This window comes from Cydia amplana, chromosome 10 (assembly GCF_948474715.1).
Source record: "Cydia amplana chromosome 10, ilCydAmpl1.1, whole genome shotgun sequence".
NCBI classification, from domain to species: Eukaryota; Metazoa; Arthropoda; class Insecta; order Lepidoptera; family Tortricidae; genus Cydia; species Cydia amplana.
Genome location: NC_086078.1, coordinates 18,325,591 through 18,346,829, shown reverse-complemented (window position 1 = coordinate 18,346,829; position 21,239 = coordinate 18,325,591). Strand labels below are relative to the sequence as shown.

The 21,239-nt window shown below is 39.2% G+C and overlaps 1 protein-coding gene across 1 annotated transcript; it reads right to left on the bottom strand.

The window, feature by feature from the left end:
* Positions 1–551: 551 nt before the first annotated feature.
* LOC134651726 (formin-binding protein 4-like) lies at positions 552–17,726 on the bottom strand. Its single transcript, XM_063506828.1, has 10 exons — positions 17,436–17,726; positions 16,575–16,709; positions 15,310–15,466; positions 14,613–14,901; positions 12,927–13,748; positions 11,552–11,685; positions 6,146–6,263; positions 4,407–4,574; positions 2,496–2,678; positions 552–682 (listed from the first exon to the last, which is right to left on the bottom strand). The coding sequence occupies exons 1-10, from the start codon at positions 17,608–17,610 to the stop codon at positions 587–589; spliced, it is 2,277 nt and encodes a 758-aa protein (XP_063362898.1). The 5' UTR covers positions 17,611–17,726; the 3' UTR covers positions 552–586.
* Between the last annotated feature and the right edge of the window lie 3,513 nt (positions 17,727–21,239).

Sequence of the window (21,239 nt, the reverse complement as noted above, 5' to 3'; positions counted from 1 at the left end):
ATATGGAAGTATTTTTTGTGCTCCTCAACTATGAGTATAACCTATCTATGGTTATATAATATCATTGTCTTTGACCGCCAAAAACGTCAGCCCAAAATCAACCTTCGTGCATTCCGACAAGGTTCAAGGTTAAATGTAGAAACACCGTAGACATATACAGTGTGTAAGTCAAATACGGGCAATAAATTAAACCAGATATAGAATTTACCCGTCTTATCATTAATTAAGATGTTTTTTTAAGTTACACTTAATTATGACCCCGTGATTAATTTTTTCCACATGTACCGAGCAGCAATGTACGTACTGTAAACATTAAGAAACAAGATGATAATGACATTACGAGATACGAGCTTTTCATAGTAACTGCCAACAAGCGTTGACAGTTACTTTAAAAAGCTCGTATCCCGTAACGTGTGCGGTGTATTACATTGCGGGCCGAATTATTTTGTATGGTTAAAAAAATTTTCAATGCATTTCTAAGTGAAATCTATCTAAATATACTTTTTAGGTCCTATGCTAACCACCGTTTAAATATTCGCCCGTATTGGATTTACACACTGTATTAGTAGATGTATGAGTGGGTGGTCTAGTCGGAGTGTATCTCGTCGGCGACCTGCTGCCACTTGGCCACCATGTTTGACACCGTCTTGTGTTTCAGCCCGATTGATGATGATATCTTCACCTGAAAAGTAAACAGCAATTTTGAGCTTTTCTTTTATTTTTGGACATTTTTATATCTTGTGACCATTTTTGCCACTTTTGTGTTATTTCTAGTCAGGATCGCGAGCCCTTTTCATCCTTATAAGAGAAAAAAGGATCCTAAAATTACAATACATTTTTCACATTTTCCTTTTTGTCACCGCCATACAAAGTATATGGGGGAATGGTAACACAATAGGAAAAAACTGGGACATTCATTTACCCCATTAGGATCGAAAGAGCTCGGATCCATGTCTGATCAAGCAACTGGCAGTCGAAGTTTTATTCTTTACTATGTAGCCGCTGACATGTGGCCGGGCCCTAAGGCTGCTTACAGACGAGCGACAGTACGCGACACACTGTCGGCGACGGTCGCTGACGACCGCCTGCGACGGCTATCGGCGACGGTCGGTGACTGTCGGCGACGGTCGGCCACTGTCGGCGACGGTCGGTGATAGCTGTCGCGGCGTCGCTCTTGTGTCACAGCACGCAGTTGTCGATGTGTAGTTCAAGAGATAGCACGTATTTTCTTTAAACAATAATGCATCAGCATCAAAATCGTCATTACTTATTTTGAAAAAGAAAATACGTGCTCTTTCTTGAACTACACATCGAAGACTGCGTGCTGTGACACAAGAGCGACGCCGCGACAGCTATCACCGACCGTCGCCGACAGTGGCCGACCGTCGCCGACAGTCACCGACCGTCGCCGATAGCCGTCGCAGGCGGTCGTCAGCGACCGTCGCCGACAGTGTGTCGCGTACTGTCGCTCGTCTGTAAGCAGCCTAACAGTTCATAAATGCCATCTATATATTACGGTCCCGTCCCGACCGGTTCCTTCGGCAGCGGGCGGTGTTCGGGCAAGTTGGGTACTGTGGGCGGGTTGGACTTAGTGTAAGGCCTGAGTGCACGCTCTTGTTGGGCGTGCAGCGGGGCGGGGCGTGCGGCGTGCATGTTAAACAAATGCAAGCGTATAGGAGCGGCCTTAGTGCACGCTGCTCACATCACGCGTGAGCCCACAGCCACGCTGCACGCGTCGCCGAACGCTCCGCTTGGGCCTTACACTTAAAAATACCACTATTCCCTGATAAATATGTCGGCCAGGCGAACTTTACACTTCTCTTTGTTAATTTTTGGAGTCATGCATACAAAAAAACCCTCATATTTATTTAATAAGATACAATACTCTACGCGTGAAGTGCGGGGCGCTCAACGGCTTGTTGGCCCAAAGTACAGTACGTCTGCTTTTCGTGGCAGCTTTCGATACGCTGCCACGAAGTGTTGGAATAATCTGCCACCGCCTATAAGAAATTGTACTTCGACAGCAACTTTTAAAAATAAGATAAAAAAGTATTTAATTGATATTCAAACTTCCAACACATAAGCTGACGTACGGTACGGTGCTAGAATTGAGATGTTATTATTAGGTATAATTATTAGTTTTTAGTTTGCAAGTTTATTTCAAATTCACAAAGAAGTGCGTACAAACCTACTCTAATTGTTAAAAGCACGGATTATGTACTGTATTATTGTATATTCATAGTTTAAACTCACTTTCTCCCACATGTTAGCTTGGTTTTGTTTTATTTTATTTTTATTTTCATTGTGTTTTCCCTGGTTGCCCTGAAAACCAGCGCCATGGCTAAGTATCTTAGACATCGGCATATGCTGAGTGGCATCCATTTTGGTGTTAAAATATATTAGAATAAGATGTATTATAGGTTAAGTTTTATGTTTTACACCAAATAAAGTTTTTCTATTTCTATTTCTATTTCTATAAATACGAAGAAGCTTACCTTAGATTTCTTTTTAGAAGTCTTAGTTTCCTTTTCTTTAGACTCCTTCAGTTCCGCGGGTTCCTTCGGCAGCGGGGGAAGCTCGGGCGAGGCGGGCCCCGTGGTGGGCGGGGTCGACTTCTCTAACTCGGCGATATCGCTGTAGAACGAGAGGAGCTCATCGCCTATCTCTTTCTTTGGCTCCTGTTATAGATAATGTGTTATGTAATATCATAGAGAAATATAATAAGACTCTATACATCAGTTCAGACTATTAATATCAGTGTCTACATCTAGCATCGAGTAGCGGAACTATCAGTACTGCTCTGATAGATGTAGCACCGACCGGAAAGTCTTATTGAGATAAGACTTTCCGGTCGGTGCTACATCTATTGTCAAGTAGCAGTACTGATAGTTCCGCTACTCGATGCTAGATGCTAATAGTCTTTTTGCTACTAAAACTGATGTATGGAGTACTCTATGTATTTTTTTCTCTATGGTAATATGTTGTGTCGCGCAAACACAAATCTCTGTTTTGACATTTTGCTGGGACATCAGTTAGCCGCGACCACGACCAGTTAAACCTGTGTCGAAACGTCGGTAAATGGAGGTAATAAAATAAATTTCGCTGTGAAACGCGAAAGTTTTAAATATTATAATATGTTGTGTGCTGATTTTGTAAAACTCTGTCATTTATAAATGTGCAAGTCGTGGAAAGTTTGGAATAGTTAGAAATTTCCTTTGGAATTTCAGGAAAATATACCAGGGAATACGAAAAGAAAATCTTTATTTTAGAAATATAAAATTTCGACATCTACCCATAAAACAATAAGATTAGTTTTCTAAATTTGTCCATGTGAAAATTTCTAAAATTTTGGAAGCTTTCCGACAGATATCAATACTGTCAATTGATTACGTTCTTCGTGAGTGCAGTCGACGCGTAAGAAATTATATTGTAGGTTGTATGTAGTTTTTGTTTGGTTCGCGGTTTGGATTCTGACAAGTATCATTGTAAACATCGCGTGAAAATGGAATCTAACCCCAACAAGGTCTAGTTTCCCCTCTGGGGTTAAATCAGGGGGGTGTCACTCCGCAGTTTAGGTACATTTGGCCGGCGCGCCCATCGGACAGGCGTATGGCAGTGGGCTGCCGCTCGGCGCGCACGATAGTCGTGTCACGCGGCGCTCGCGCAAAATTGAAAATACACAGCGGCTTCGAAACTTACTTCCGTGAGAATCAGACATACTATCTCCGGATAAAAAATGTATGTTTACATAATCAACGTTTGTAATTCCTACATATTTATCTTAAAAATAATAAATCAGTGGGTATAAAGTCTATTTTTTTTATTCGGTAGACTAAAATGACATTTCATAGTATGAAATGACACATGATGTTCATACTATGAAATGTCATTTCAGTCTACCGAATAAAAAAATAGACTTTACGTATAAAAACTTGTCAAGTGATAACCCCGTGCCGAAACTCACAGCTCGGTCATAAAACTGCGGCGCGCAAAGGAGATTCACGGTTCGTGCGCGGTTTTAAGTTTCAATTTTGCTCGCAGGCGGCGATATAGGTGTAATTTTATACCTAAATCTGACTTGTGAAGGAGTGAATTTTCTGTACGGTAGTACTATTAGTTATTCTGTGGTTTTATGTTGAATTCAAACGACCGTCCACTGAACAGTTATAATAACTTTTTTTTTGTTTCTCCATTATTGCACAAAAAAGTTGACAGACGCGTGTCTCAAGCGGTTGACACTCGCGCTCGCACTGGTCCCAACCGGTCCGAGATATCGTGTCCGTGAGCAGTGTCTATGTGTGCGTTGCTCGAGCGCACTTTGTATGTAGATTGACTTCTGTACTGTATCTATTTTGTGATACATGTGATTGATTTCTGTACTGTATCTGTTTTGTGGTTCAACGTACCGGCGGGAGCGGGGGCGGCGGCGGCGGCGGGTCGTCGGTGCCGGGCGGGGGCGGGTCGCGCCAGGCGGGCGGGGGCGGGGTGGCCACGCGCGCGGGGGCGGCCGGGGCGGCGGGGGGCGCGGGGGGCGCCGGGGGCGGCGCGGGCGGCAGGGGGGGTTGCACCGGCTCCTGCCAGGAGAAAATAGTACATTACTGCAGAGGCCGGGAAAGGGCAATTCGTGGATGAGTTTCGATTTTGACGGACGACGCGAAGCGGAGTCCGACAAAGAAGACGAATCCACGAATCGCTATTCCTGCCGAGGCATATATAGTGCTTTTCTCCAAACATGCGAGGAAATAAAGTAAGTAAAACAATAAATATTTAAGCATCAAGTATCACTCGAATCGAACCTTCACGTCAAAAATGTCAAAAACAATTTCCTCCCTCCGTTATTATTTTTTTTAAAGTTAAAGGCACAAACTTATTGTGCCATTCAGTACCAATCAATTTTCGTTCAATTAATATAATTGTGCAATACAAAATAATAATTGTGCAATATAAGCTATATGAAATTATGAACACGGATGAGATCCTTAAAAAAAAAATCTTTGATTTTATTAAACAGTATTCGCACGATCATACACGAGCACGACGGTCTTGTTAGAACGAGACATGTGAGATCGTTTATCATACTATCTCACTCTATCCTATAGCTTGAAATGATAGCTGATCGGGTCGTGTAGACGCGGCCGGCGGCTACAATAATTGGCTGATTGTGTTTTTTATTTTTAAAAAGTAAAAAACACTACAGTAATAAGTTATTACTGTATTGTTTTTTTACTTCCCGTCCGCTAGAACAGGACAGCGATAGTCTGATTTTTTTTAATTTGAGTTTGACAATAAGGAAGAACTTCCCGTTCTATTTTTGCTACAATAAAGTGAACATTTCCGAGCATATTGGAGAAAATGTGGATTAAAGATATCAGTGTAAGGCCTGAGTGGACGCTCGAGTTGTGCGTGCAGCGGGGCGGCGCGTGCGGCGTGCATGTTAGACAAATGCAAGCGTATAGGAGCGGCCTTAGTGCACGCTGCTCACATCACTTGGGAGCTCGACGCCACGCTGCACGCCCCGCCGAACGCTCCGCTTCGAGCGTCCACTCAGGCCTCACACTTAAGACTTCCAGGGAATGACCAGTAAAACGGACTACCTGCCTTAGATTTCTAAGGTCGCTCTGGCTCCAGTTCCCGGATACCATTGCGTGAAGCTTCGGCCTCCCGAGCCCTCGGCCTAGCATTTACGTTAGATTCCTCAGGGGGTGGTGTGGTGCAATCTCCATACCCATAGTTTCAGCCGCCGGGTACTCCCCCTACGTGAAGCTGTCGGCCCTGTGACGATAGTTTTGTAAGCCTTCGGCCTCTCAATTACCTAGACTCCTCGGGGAGTAGTGTGGTGCATGTCTCCACATAAGTGGTCTCGACAGCCAGATAGTCCCAGTACGTGAAGTTCTCGGCCTCGCGGCGGTAGTCTTATGAGTCTTCGGCCTCACATTTACCTTAAATTCCTCAGAGAATAGTGTGGAGCATATTCCTAAACCAATGATCTCAGCGGCCAGGTAGTCCCACCGCATAAATCCATCGGCCTCGCTACGCTAGCTAATCCTGTGACTTTGGCCTCGCACACACCTTAAGACAGACTAATGAGGCTAAGATAATAGACACAATGGCTGTAGAATTGTGAAGACTGCTCAATTAAACTAACCTTAGGCTCCTCGGGAGGTGGTGTGGTGCATATCTCCATGTCCATGGTCTCTGCTGCCGGGTACTCCCACTGCGTGAAGCCGTCGGCCTCGCGGCGGTAGCGGTAGCGCCCCTCGGACCTGCAAATGACGGACGTACAAGTAAAGGTAGTGGGGGCGGGTAGGAGCCGGTAGTCGGTAGGAATTTAAAGTCGTTTGAGATTTTTCGCGTATTCGGTTGATTCAATTTGATAGTGCAATTCATAATGCAATAATTACATTATATTGAGACTAAAATTTAAATTATACTAGTTAAACAAATAAATGTCTTTGGTATACCAAAAAGTATATTGGTGAAAAACTGCAGTCAGTCATTTCATTGTTAATTAGGTAATATATATGTAGGTAGTTCCTGTTTTATACGTTTTACAATTTAATATTTTTATTAATTCTAAAATTCGTATTGTAAATTGGTTTTCTGAATGATCAAATTAGTTTAATATCTTGATTACATATTATTTCAGATAAACCGACACTCCGCACTTTAAATTCCCAAAGACTACAGGCAACACTTAAAATTAAGCAACTCAGTCAAAAGAAAACCGTATACTTAATCCCTTGATCCTTTGCTTATTTCCTAATTCGCAACTCGCGATACTATGTCGTGATTTCAGAAAATATTCTGCTACAATTCACGACATAGTGTCGTTTCCGGTCCTTTGAAGATGTTGGCGATTCATTTAGGGTGCCTTAGTTATAAAACTTTAATCGGGAATCGAACTTAAATGGAACAGCTTTAGACTTACAGTTTTTAGGTTATGTTTCAAAGTTTCTTGTTTCTTTGTATAAACTAATAGTATTTTTATTCAATAATGCACTTGACTTGGTTTCCTACATAATACGGGTTATTGCTAGATAAAATGTTAAACCCAACTAAATATCTAGTCAAGATATTTCTAAAAGTAGATTCACAAGTTATTCCATTTAAGGATTCTCCGTTAAAAGTTGAAATATCGAAGGCGCCCGTATACGATTGTGATGACCCAGGCAGATGCCAAGGTGGCTAGCCAAGCTGTCAGCTTCTGAAATAGATCAAAGTGCATTATCTTGAAAATACAAATTAGTAAGTTACGTCATTTTTCTCACCCGAATCCTCGGCGCGAAGTCTTGACTCGTCCTGTCTTGAGTTTTCATAGACTTCTGTCTTCAGGTCACTTCTTTTTTTATTTAATGTTATTGTTAGATTATGTTACAACATAATATGTATATGACAAATGCCCTATGTCACCAAACTTTACAAAAGTTACATGTGCCAGTGTCAAAGCTTTTAATTTATAGTATTTAATTAATCTACTTGTTTTTGCAAAGCTTTATGAAATGGGCCCAAGATGTTATATTATAATATAATAATGTAAAGTAATTTAAATTACCTAAAATATAAACAATAAATTCCTAATTTTAGGGTTACTTTAAAATAAACGCTTTGAATTTAATTAAGCATTTTATTAACAAGTTATCACAGACATTGATCACAGATTGTTAAGAGGAAATAAAAAAAAACTATATACAATTTAATATGTTTCGAAATATAACTTTTATACTTGGAAAGTTATAAACAAATAATTTGTTTTACTTAAGCATTATACCTTTACTTTCATGTATACATAATATGTTTAATATGCACTGATGTAAGCATAAGCAAAGTACGTCGTGTTCATACGTATAGAGAATCAACACTTTGATCAATCGGTGTAAAATATTACATAAAGGCGAATTACAATAAAAACATGTATACAAATGAAATACACGCTAGAAGAACTAACAATCTCGTAGTAAGTGTACACCAACATTACGGTCCCAATTAAGAACTTGTATAGTGGCACCCAATATTTTTTTGGACGAATAAGTATGCGCTGCGCGTTGCATTTCGCGATATGTAAATTGAAATTGAATAAAGATTTTGCTGGAAAAATATTTGTTTCTGTATGTTTCGCTGTATTAGAGAATATAACGCTATGTGGCTTTACAAAATATCGGCGTTTTACCATTGTAAATTCAAATTTTGTGTAGGACATATACAGTTTTCTGAAATTATATACCCAATAGGGATGTTGACATGAATCGCGAATATATAACATGTTATGTTTTTACCATAGCAGGGAATATTAGAACGCGGAAAATCATATTTTGCAAGTGTAAATGCGTAATAAATTAATTAAAAATAATCAAAAGTATTATTATTATAAATTATTTAAAAAAAATGCTCAGTATCACGTGACTGCAAACGCCAATCGGAGCGCGTGACGTAATCACAGTGGAATCACCAAAGACAAGTTATAAAACCTGCCTAAGTGTCTACAGATTATCGTACCGAAACGCGATCTTGGTGCGGTGCGGCGCACGAATCGATAGTGTGTAAGGTGGTGCGTTAAGGACGCAGCTATAAGTTAGAGCGAGAAAGAAGGTCGCTGTCCTATGCGGTAGTGTGTTAAGGCTTTAAAAAAATTAACACCTGGCAATAAAATTACTATGAAATTAAATGACAGCTTGAAACTGACAGCTTATTTGATAGGAAAAAAAATTGCCATATAAAGAATTTATTTTAATATTTTTTTCGGTAATTATTACGTGACAAAATGAAACCAGTTCCAAAAAATTGTCAACATCCCTATTATAATAGCTATCGCTTTCGTACGTGTTATTTACAAAAACGAATTATCGTTTTATACCTAGGATTACCTAGGTATTCAAAAGGTCCTAGTTGTTTTCCAACGAATAAAATATAATAAAAACAATTAGGATTAAAAGAAAAAATATAAGTAATTTAAAAAATGCTAGTCTTCATCGCATCAATCTTATAAACCCACACAAGTTAAGTACTCGCTGTAAAAAAAACAGTAGTGATTGCGTTGTGCGTTGTATTTAATAACGTTGTTTCACTAAACAAAAATCTGTCAAATGCAACGCACAGCGCAATTTTATTCACGGCGAACACTAAAGTTTTCGATTATCACCAATAGTTCGTCACTTTGATTTTACTGCACGCTTACAACGCAAGACAGTTTTACACAAATAATTATAATTGAGAACTTGGCTATCACGCTGTCTTTAAACTGTGTAGGGAAGGTGTTATAATTGGGATATTTTGTAGTTACAAATCAAGTTTTTAGGATTATGTAAACTCAACTTAAATAGTTACAAGACAGACAATGGTGGCTCATAGCTGTCAAATGATATGGGCAATAAACTTGAGTAGGTAGTTGGTTTGTGTCTCTGGTATAATAGACTAATGCAATTCACTAAATAAGTAGGTACACAACTACATTATATTAGGTGCTGGTTAGGTGTCTCAACTGATTTGTCGATTAAAATTTTGATTTTAGAATTTTTGGCAGACGAGTGCTCGACTAAATTATTGCTATATTTGATGTAGATAAGCATGGAAAAATAGTATTATGTCATTCATATAAATAAATACAAAAATAAATGTTATCTACTGTAATCCAAAAAAGTGTAACACGAATGTGTCGTAATTGAGGCACTCACTTTTCAATAACTGTATGTCAATAAACTTTCTTTCTGTCTAAGAACTGCTCATATTAAATTGTGATTTAAAATACATATAAGTATGTTGCGTTTATCCAACGTGACATGCCAACATGTAAATCTGTCTCGCACTATAAGCACAAAATAGATACAGTACAGAAATCAATCTACATACAAGTGCGCTCGAGCAACGCACACATAGACACTGCTCACGGACACGATATCTCGGACCGGTTGGGACCAGTGCGAGCGCGAGTGTCAACCGCTTGAGACACGCGTCTGTCAACTTTTTTGTGCAATAATGGAGAAACAAAAAAAAAAGTTATTACAACTGTTCAGTGGACGGTTGTTTAAATTCAACATTAAACGGTGAATTGTCGTTTTTTAAGCTACCAGTGGTTTCAGAGAGGTAAGTAGGTATCTGCTTGTATTTCGAAGGTTCGTTTTAACGTTAAACAGAACAGTTAGGTAGGTAGGTAAGCACCCCGCCCCGGCCACTACTAGATACGAGTGCCACTACCACGATAGTTTTTTGTGCATAAATCATAGTTGACAACCCTAGCGCGACCGCCGAGCGTAGGTATGAAAAGTGAAGTACATACATGTGATTGACTTCTGTATAATTTGTAGCTTTCTAGTAGAGCCCGAAGGCTTATCCTATTGTCTATCGTTCAGTAAAACCGCACGTGCTACTTACCTGCAAAAAAGGGTCCTAATATTCTATTTGGCACCCGAGCGCGGGCTAGTCCAACGCTCAAAAAACCAGTGTAGGTGCGCTCTCCGATAACGCGCCTTCGTTACGCATCTTGATGACACATTTTAGACTGGTTCCGTAGCGTTCGACTCGCCGGCACTCAGTAACCGAAGTACCGATTTTTTATGCAGGCGGTTGTGGCACGTGGCACGAGCGGTTTTAGTTAACAATAGACAATAGGATTAGCCTTCGGGGTCTATTAGAAAGCTACAAACCAGGGATGTTGCGGATGCAGATTTTTTGACATCCGTGGATGCGGATGCGGATGCGGACATTTAAAGACTCACATCCGCGGATGCGGATGCGGATGTCAAGATTAGGTACTTAGAAAACGTCAAATATTACATTTTTTGTATTTTTTTATTAAAAAAAAATTGTTTAGTATTTGAGCAAGGATATAGGTGCGTTATATTTAATAAACAGTAACTTCGCCGACTTTTCTGGATCGAGACGATTTCGTTATAGGTAATGACGAAATTACCTAACACTTACGCCGCCGCTAAGACGTTCCTTTACCGACTTGTTCGACATCCGCATCCGCATAAGCTCCGCATCGATTTTATGCGGATGCGGATGCAGATGCGGATGTTGAAAATAATGCGGAAGTTCCGCGGTTGCGGATGCGGATGTTCGCAACATCCCTGCTACAAACTATAATCTAAATGTATAATTCTAATTAATTTGAATGTTTTTCATGAACTATATTAAATATTGTAAGTCAATATTTTGACGCATATTTCACAATTAGACTTTTATATTTATACATTTTTGTAATTACTTATTAAACTTTTAATCAAATTAATATTATTTGCACCAAATTTTAATGTTATATGTTAATTTTTTTTTTTTTTTTATTCAAGAATAGTAGTATCATGTAAATTATTAGATATAAGATATAGTTATAAGATTGCTATGCCCTAACAGGGTTCATGTTTGATCCAGAAATGAAATACCTTAACACCTTGTAAAAACAACATGAAGATGCAATAAATATACTGAATATACTGAATACTGAAACTATACTGTATCTATTTTGTGCCTGAACCCTCGAGTATTCCGACTCAACTCGCACTATCGAGCCAGTGTAAGTCCGGCGCAGCACCTGTATAGTCCTCGGGAGATATCGTACCTCTGGAAGCTGGCGGTCCAGCCGGGCGGCGCGGCGCGCTGCTCGAGGCGGCGCAGCGCGCGCGCGCCGGCGCGCACCCAGCGCCGCCAGTACGGCGCCGACAGCGCGCCGCCGCGAAACGCCGACACCAGCGTCTACATACCACACAAACCACCCGTAACGACATTTACAATGATAAATTATCACACACGTGTGAAATACGCTTCGATCAACACGGAAGGGATGCGGCATTCGCACTGTTTCCCCTCTGCCTAGGTACAAGATCAACTGATCTAGCGCGGGTAATAAAACTAGTTGCGCTCGGATTTTTAACTAGACCGAGTCTAGACGCGCGAGTGAACACGGCAGCAGAAAAAATGCCTAATTGCTCGGTTTTTTGTTGTATAAAGAGGTCGGGGACGTCAAATTTACAAAAAGAAGGTGTTACATTTCACATGTAATATTTTTTTTACATGTCATACGTTTAATTACATTTAAACACAATTATTATATTTTAGTCTCATGTAATTGCTGGATTTATCGATTTTGCTCGCCCAGTACAAATTGCGGATCGGTCGAGCGACAAATCCGACTTCTCATCTCTCAGAAAACAATAAAATTCTTTGACGGAAATGTGTTAGTGTGCGTGTTGTGACACTTGTAATTCGTCCGTACACAAAAACAGATCGAGGTGTGCAAGATTTGTCTGTGTAGGGTGTCATTTTCTATGTATTTGTGTCGTCATTACAGATTGGATTTTGTACGTAAGTGTGTGAGAAGTGCGACTGTGTGCACGTTCCCCCCCGCGAAAAATGGCAGAATGATTTGAATGTCAAGATATCGCTTGGGCCTATCCCTTTCGACGTGTCGGAAGCCCGTGTTAATCGAAGAAAATACGTCATTTGATAGAAATTACCTTTACATAATTTGAGTCTACTAAAGATTATTTTGTCAATCTCTCCAAAGCATTTTATTGTGTAAAGCATGACTCGAGCTAGGACGAAGTGCAATTGAATGATTTTAGCCCTGAACTGAATCATGTTTATACGTCTGTTAGGTTATTTAAACACTTTTGTAAATTCAAATCAAACTAAATCTTAATGACCCCAACGAAACTAAAATAATAAATATACAGCTCAGAGTACCACAGGGCCCTATTATGGGACCTCCTTCTCATATGCATAATTTCGACAGAATCAAATAAACAACACAATTAACATAGACGGCATGAATTTGGTATGAATTCGTGACCATTTGAATTTACGAATAGAATTCATTATAGACAAACGTGGTTACGTGCACTAAGCACAAAATAAAATCTAGTTTTATCAGGAAAATAAGATACGCCAAAGAGCAGTTTTTTCACAAACACTAAATTGAAATAAAAGCTACTGACCTGCCATTGTATCAACATCTCCTGCACGGGAGGCACCTGACACGGCTGCACCTCGTTCAGAAACTTCAACTTGGCTTCCACCAAATCAGACATCGCATCCAAATCTTCATCCCGCGTATCTTCATTCAGAACTTCCCCTTTAGTAAACGACAAACCGTTACCGTAACTAACAGTCGCCACTTTTGGACTCTCAATGCCATCTTCTTTAAAACCTAATCCTGTTCTCTCGCTTGAGAACCCTTCTATATATTGTGAATATTTTGTTGTATAAGCTGGGACTTCGGTTTTCTTTCTCTCGGGAAGGATTGAATTATCAATTCTTAGCTTTTTGCGGTTTTCTTTTACCACTGTGTCTGCCAAGTATAGGTTAACTTTCTTTTCTGGTACTTCTGGTTTTTCTACACCATTTTCAAATACAGTAGCAGCAGGAACTGGTGGTAGTGGTGGTGTTTCTTCTATAGCTTTGCTACTTGGGAATAGTGGTTTCACTTCTCTAGGAGGAGTACCTACAGGCGTATTTTTACCACTATTGGAATCTTCACCAAACAGATCGGTCTTCTTAGACTTAACTTTTGGCAACTCTTTCTTTTCAATCTCATCTAACAAATCATCAATATTGTCAATTTTGCTGTCTCTGCTAGTTTCATCCACAAATTTAGGAGATGCGACTTTTGTATCATCTTTAATCATTTTCTGCAATTCTGTTGGTATTTCTCCACCAAGTTTTTCTAGTAATTTGGCTTTTTCCTTTAATCTCATAAATAATGTTTTTTCCTCTAAGCTATCATCATTTTCTACTAAAGGCGGTGTCTTTGCTTGTGTCTAAAACAATTGAAAAAGAAAATATTATTAAGAAACCTTATTGGTGTACTTTCAAGGAATTTACATACAACAACAAAAATCTTTGCTGATCTTTCTTTGGAATTTAGTTTTATAAACCCCATAGTTATAATAACTAGATAGATCTCTAGATAATCTAGATACAGAAAATGTTCTCAGCAGCTCGTGAATCTCAACAGTGCATACACTTGGAGACTCTAACGGGCACCTCATCACAGACCCCTAACACCTCAGATTGAAAACTTTAACCATCATAGTGCTTATAACATACTCATTTCATTGAAAACCCCAAAGTAGAGTTAAATTACCTTGACAACACGAGGGGAAATGTTGAGGAACTTGGAGGAGTTCCTACTACTACTACAGTACTTATTATAGTAATGATACAATGAAAAAATTTAATACATAGGTGTTCAATGATATAAAGTTGTTATTTTTTAGCAATTTCAGTTTTCTTTTTCATCATTGGTGTTTTGTATCTAGTTTAATTCAAGAAATTACATTTTTAAGGACAAAAAGTGACCCAAATTTTGCTACCACATAGTCAAGTATAAAAGTTCTGTCGAATCCCCAATCCAAACAGACATTATGCTTATGTTCGTCGTTATTAAAGTTTTTTTTACACATTTTGCTTGTGATTTTTGCTTTGTTGGAAAAAGCAGTGCAAGAGTGAAAGGAGAAATATCTTCATAGCAATGTATCTTGCCTTTGTATACATACTTACACCACTTACAGAAGGTCGGTAGTGCAGAAGGAGCGATTCTTTTCCATTCTGACTACGTCAGAGCAAAGTACATATTCAAATGTCCTATACTTGCCCTACTTCTAAATCCACAATAACATTACCTTATCATCCAGCACCGGTTCAACCACCATTCCTGGGGGCAGCTCCGGCCCAATCGGCACAGTATAGTTCTGGTTGCTAGGCAAGCTCGGTCCGTACTCAACGGGCTTGGTCTTCTGTTTCTTGTGCGGGTTCTTGGGGGCTGTTGGCTTGGCTGGCTTGGCTACAGGCGTGGCTGGCTTGGCTACAGGCGTGGCTGGTTTGGCTATAGGCGTGGGCGCCTTGGCTGGGGTGTCTTCATCGTTGGATTCCGAGTCAGAGTTGTGGTAGGATGTTATTAGTTCTATTGTTCTGTAAAGGAAATAAAAATGTATTGTGAATAAGAATGTAAATAAATCTATTAATTATTTAGTTTTAAACTGAAAAATACCGGCCAAGTGCGAGTCGGACTCGCGTTCCAAGGGTTCCGTACGCTAAGTCCGACTCACGCTTGATTGCACAATTCTAATAGGTTTTCCTGTCATCCATAGGTAAATAACTATTTTGTGTATTTATTTTTATTTTAGACGCACTAGTTTCGGAGATAAAGGGGGGAATAATCGGACAGACAGACAGACGCACGGAACCCTAAAAATAAGAATAAAGTTATTCTTCGCACTTGAGTGCGACTGAACAATGAGGACGCATATAAAAATGAAGTGTATATCTATTTGATGCTGACTGTACTTTAATCAAATTAAAAAAGCAAAACTGTCTTACTCCTGCTCATCATCACTGCCCGGTTTCCGCTTGGCACCATTCTTGACGACAGTCTTTGGCTTGGCTTGATCTGGCTTCTTGCTTTTGGCCTGCGTCTGCTTCTCGGCCAGGGTCTGCTGGTACAGCTGCCACTCTTCCGCTGATACTTCTGCTGAACCTGGAATAGATTAGCACTTAGCACCAATAAATGTGTATACTTAAATGGAAACTCAAGTCTTTTTTTCTGTCATAATCATTGTCACCTTTGAATTTCTTTCCAAATGTTAGCAGGTATATTTACTGTTAATGTTTTCTTTACTGAACAGTAATTGCTGAAAAATTTCCTTGATACTTAACTCTCGGGAAACGAAAACTTGTTGGTTCAAGCTAGGGTTTGCACCAGGGATGTTACGGAGCTCCGTTTCCGTTAAGTCGGAACTTCCGTTTGGTATTACACATCCGTTTCTGTTCCGGTTCTGTTACTTTTGAAACGGAAGTATATCGGATGTCAATGCTTAGCGCGGCAGCGGGACATGAGCGATGTACATCAAAAACAAACAGGTTTATACCAGTCATTCGCTCATAGCCCCGTTTGCCACGTGCTGCAGTAATTAGATGTTCTGGTTTATCCGTGTTTTTGAATTTAAAGTACCTATTCGTATGTGTTGTGTAATGTATACCTACTGATAGTACTGACTCAGGCTCCGGTTCTGGTTCCGGTTCCGTTTTCGGTTCCGATTCCGTTTCTGGTTCCGATAAACTAAATTTAAAACATCTGGTTCCGCTTTCGGTTCCGATAAAACCACATCCGTTACATCCCTGGTTTGCACAATAGTTTCCAAGGCATTCACTTTATCACTTGACCAAAAGACCCAAAAGTGCTACTTTTTTACGAATATTGAAAAAAGAAAGACAAAACTAAAAATAGCATTCTGTTTTAGCTATGTAGGCAAATGCAAAGTATATAAATTTGTCCTATAGGCCCCCTATTCACTATGCTGCAGTCGGCTACATGTGCCGTACTCTGCTGATAAGAAAAATATGTAGTTTATAGATATAGATATTCCTAGGTTTAAGTACTAATACATAATTTAGAATTATTTTTACTAACCAAAATATGAGTGTAACTTACTCAAAATAAATGAATTTATTATTATTTATTATAGGTAAAAATTTATGTAAAAATCACTCTTAACTTAGCCTAGTGTGATCCACTAAATTGATGTAAATGTATCTGACTGATTTTAAAAATAAAATTTTATACAACTTTATAGAAGAATTGTTACCTGAAGCATGCAACTGATGTTGTGCCAACTTCAATGCCATCAAGTATTCCTGCGGCGCCTCCCAGGTGACCGCATTAGTGTGCTGGTTCCAGTAGTAGGTGAAGCCGCTGCTCTCATCATAACATGCTGACCACGCTGTTAAAATATTTTAACATTTTTGTGAAAATACGAAATATACCATTTTTGTAAAAAAATTACCAATACGATTTTGTCTTATTCATTAAATATATTTTATACACAATTGTTTTATACAAAAACTGTTTAGGTACTTTTTCACATATGAATTGAATATGAATATTGTGAAAGTAAACAACTCTAGTAAGGTAAACATACTAGTGCTCGACATGCTAATGTCCAATAGATGGCACCCTGCTGTCACCTCTATTGACAATCACTTTGACATGTACTGGTACCCCGTCGAGCACCAGTACCTTTAGCTTATTAGCTAATGACCCGCCCTGGCTTCACACGGGTATTAAAGCAGAATTTTTCCAACATCATTAGCAAACCAAATTCTAGATACTTTACAGGTTTATTGTTATTGAATAGTAGGTACAACAGTAGCAAACGAGCTTTTGTCAGTAAATTGCTAACATACACTCCTTTAAGAAGTTTAAGAGCAATGCTTAGGTAATATTGTTTTTCATACAACTCACAATTTACTTAGAATATTGCAACATATTATGATATCTAGACTCTGACCATGCTAACTTTGCACAGACTTGGTAATATAAGCTCCATACCTGACGCAGCCCTTGGTATGAAAAGCTATGTTAGCGTGCTCTGACCATACAGTTTTTACACAACAAAACACGTTCTTTGTATAAAGAACAAGCTATGTACGATGTTACTGCCACTTACCACAATGAGGTATAGGTGCAGGGTGTACCCCTGCGTTGAGTTCATGTCCCGCTGCGCTAGGCTCTGGAGGCTGGGCCCTAAATGTCTTCTCAGCAGCTCTTGAAGGCACATCATCATCACTTTCATCCGAGTCTCCGTACCCAATCAATCCGACTAAAGGATTTGTTTTACTCATTGTATTGTTTATCAAAAAGAGGCGGACTATAGAAAATAACACGTAAACACACACGTTTCTACGATTCGCTTATTTTTGCGAAACATTTCCCACAATTCGCACTGACTCAAGCGTGATTTTTTTGACAATAACTTGACAATTATATGACAGACAGACCAGACTTATAGCAATAGACAAAAACGCTCACGCCACAACTTTACTAAATGCGAATATGAAAATTAACTTCATAGATATTTTTTTCTTACGCCGTTATGTTAAGGTTTAATTTACATTACAAAGTTTACAAAGCATACTTTGCAACGGCAAATAAAACCATAGACTATCAATAACCTTTTTTATCAGCAGCGTGGATACGTTCGAAGACAAGCAGCGGTTACATTATTGACATGAGAAAAGAAAACTTTAATAAGGAAAATGGCGGGATGGCTAAAATTAAATTATTACATCGCGTATAAGCTAAAGTCACAAGTTCACTTTTAAAAAAACTTTGGCATAAAAGAGAGAAATTACATACTAAGTGCTCCACGCACCTTGTAACAAATTGCATGCAATCTTAGATACCTACATTGCGGTGTTTGATTGAACTATACTTGGTCAACCAGACCTTGACAGTAGAAAAAGGCTGCAAATTTGAAAAATGTAGGCGCGAAGGGATATCGTCCCATAGAAAATTTGAATTTCGCGCCTTTTTTTACTGACAAGATTTGGTTGACCAGCTATAGGTATTTAATTCATTGAACCTACTTTGCCGGCAATGTATCTATAGCTGGTCAACCAAACCTTGTCAGTAAAAAAAGGCGCGAAATTCAAATTTTCTATGGGACGATATCCCTTCGCGCCTACATTTTTCAAATTTGCCGCCTTTTTCTACTGTCAACATCTGGTTGACCAAGTATAAAATCTAATACGATTCATTTCAAGGTCTGCGCAGCTCTTTACTAGCATTTTAAGCCCCCTCCACACTCTTACGCGAATCGCGGCTTTAGGCGAAGGGGGATTTTAGCTATTGAACGAGATCTAAGACGATCTCAATGATTGATAGAACCGAGGCGTATAGAAGTCCATGGAAAATGGGGTTGAAATTAGGTGGGTACCTATATAAACTTATCGTAATAATCATTATTACATTAATGCCTATTAGGGGTATGGCACACTGCGTCCGATTCGTCGGAGCGACGTGCGAGCGGGACGTCGCTATAATACTCGCATAGCGTTGTCTCGCTCAAACTTCGGAGCGACGTGCGAATCGGACGCAGTGTGCCATGCCCCTTCGCTTTGAAGTGCGAGGGAGAAAGCATTACGCAGGTATATAGCGATGCCTTGCTGGCACACAGAGGCGTATGGATTGGATACGCATCTATACCTAAATGTGAAGACCAAAACCCCATAGACTCTGTGCGGAAAGAGAAGAGTCGTGGAATGTATGGGGCCCAATACATTCCATGACTCTTCTCTCTCCGAACAGACTCTATTCCCCAAGATCGATGTTTTAGGTTGACCTAACTAAAGCCTGCCTGACCAGTAATATATAGATGGTCAAGCAGATCTTGTCAGCAGAAAAAGGCGGCAAATTTGAAAAATGTAGGCGCGAAGAAGGGATATCGTCCCAAAGAAAATTAGAATTTCGCGCCTTTTTCTACTGACAAGATTTGCTTGACCATCTATATTTATAATTACCTACCATGACCTTGGAGGATACAACTAAACGGAGTAGCCATTAACAGGCTTTCCCCTCTGTCGAAAATAGGCGGCCAACGGTCATACACAATGATTGATTATATCCTCCAAGACCATGACCATTGTCATGTTACTCGCATGTATAGGATGACAGTTGAGTATAATTTATGAAAAAAAAAAATTAGTTTCAATGAAATTCAACAACACAGCGCGTGATCATAATTATATTCGGTCAGGTATGTTCTCAATAAATACATACATCCCAATTTTCCTGTAAGTAAATAGTTTCAATGGAGGTAGACTTTCACCCTATTTATCGCATGAGCAGACTTCGCATTATCGGACGAATACTTGCTATTAAGACAAAATGGGACCCCTATATCAGAGACGCGTAAATAATAGAGTTTGGAAATGTTTGTAGGTATCATGGACTAATAGTCCATGGTAGGTATTAAGTAAGTACTTATACATAAAAGGTTTTATCCCCGACGCAAAAAGAGGGATAATGTTTTGCTGAGTTCATATTAACTCACATATAGACGGGTCTATCGCGAAATGTACACCAGTGAAACATGTGTTGAAACCTCGGTAAAGGTAATAAAATAAACTTCGCGGTAGACACGTCTATAAATGTGAGTTACTTAATATATGTGTTCAAAAACGAAAGTTTTAAATATTATGTTATGAGTTTTCAATTTATTGAAACTACAAGACACTAAAATAAGATAGTGGTTTTGCTATTATAAGAAGACACTTAAGTGTAAGAGAAAATTTGGATTTTTTTTAGATACTTAATAATTATATACTCTGTCACGCAGTTTTCGTCAGTAGAAAAGAGCGGCAATTTTGAAAAATGTAGGCGCGAGGGGTTATCGTGCCATAGAAAATTTTAATTTCGCGCCTTTTTCTATTGAAAAACCAGTTTGACCATCTATTACACTAATACCTGTACAATAAATTAAATTTATGTAAATGTAAATGTAATAATGTAAATGTTCAACCGACAAGGTTGAGTAGAGGAAAGGAGGGGAGGCCTTTGCCCAGCAGTGGGACACTAAACCAGGCTAACAAAAAAAATGTTCAACCGCTTTGTATGTTAAAAGTTACTGCTATGTTTTCTCTCAGTTGTGTACAGTTGGGATTGGGACGAATGAATTAGGCACCGTGCGCGTTGGAAAGTCTGCCATCTTGTGGCCTGAATCGAAAACATAAATAAGTACATTGTTGCCAAAGAAAGTGCTGCCATCTACCGTTCTCGTACGTTTCTTGTGTATAGTATAGGTTCTGCCATCTTGTGGGCTAGATCGGGATCATAAACTTCACATGCGCCAAAAATCTGACGCCGATTTGGGACCACAAGCTTACATCTGCGAAGTTCTTTCTAATGCTGTAGAGGTTGGACAAAAATCACATTTTTAAACATCCACCATCTGAAAGACAGATCAGAAATGCGAGAGATACCAACCGTAACTAGCAGTCCGTATTTATTTCTTATCTCTACTGATATCATACGTAGATATTTGTGCTACTCAGTATTCCGACAAGGACAAGGGTCTCCTTGCCAGTGACATCCCTGATTACTCCTTCACAACTTTACATCTACCGCCCGTCAACTTACAAACACATCGTATAGTCTAGAGGAAAGAGTTCGATTTTGACTGGTTGGGAGTTTGGGGAATTAATTGGGGGGTTGGTGGTTGCAGGTCACGCGAAAAAGATTTGATTTCCTTGTAATTTGTAATTGTTCTGGTCATTTCTGGATATGAGAGATAGTGAGAATTGATTTATACATGATTATTACTTTCGTTTTTGTTATAATAATATTGTTGCTTAAAATGTATTTCAACTAGCGTGTCTCTCACTTTGCATTAAATGTTTAATTGTTTAAGTCGTATAATTTCAAATTTGGTAGGCGTAGGTACATAATTTTAGTTGTGACTCAGTGTGTTAAT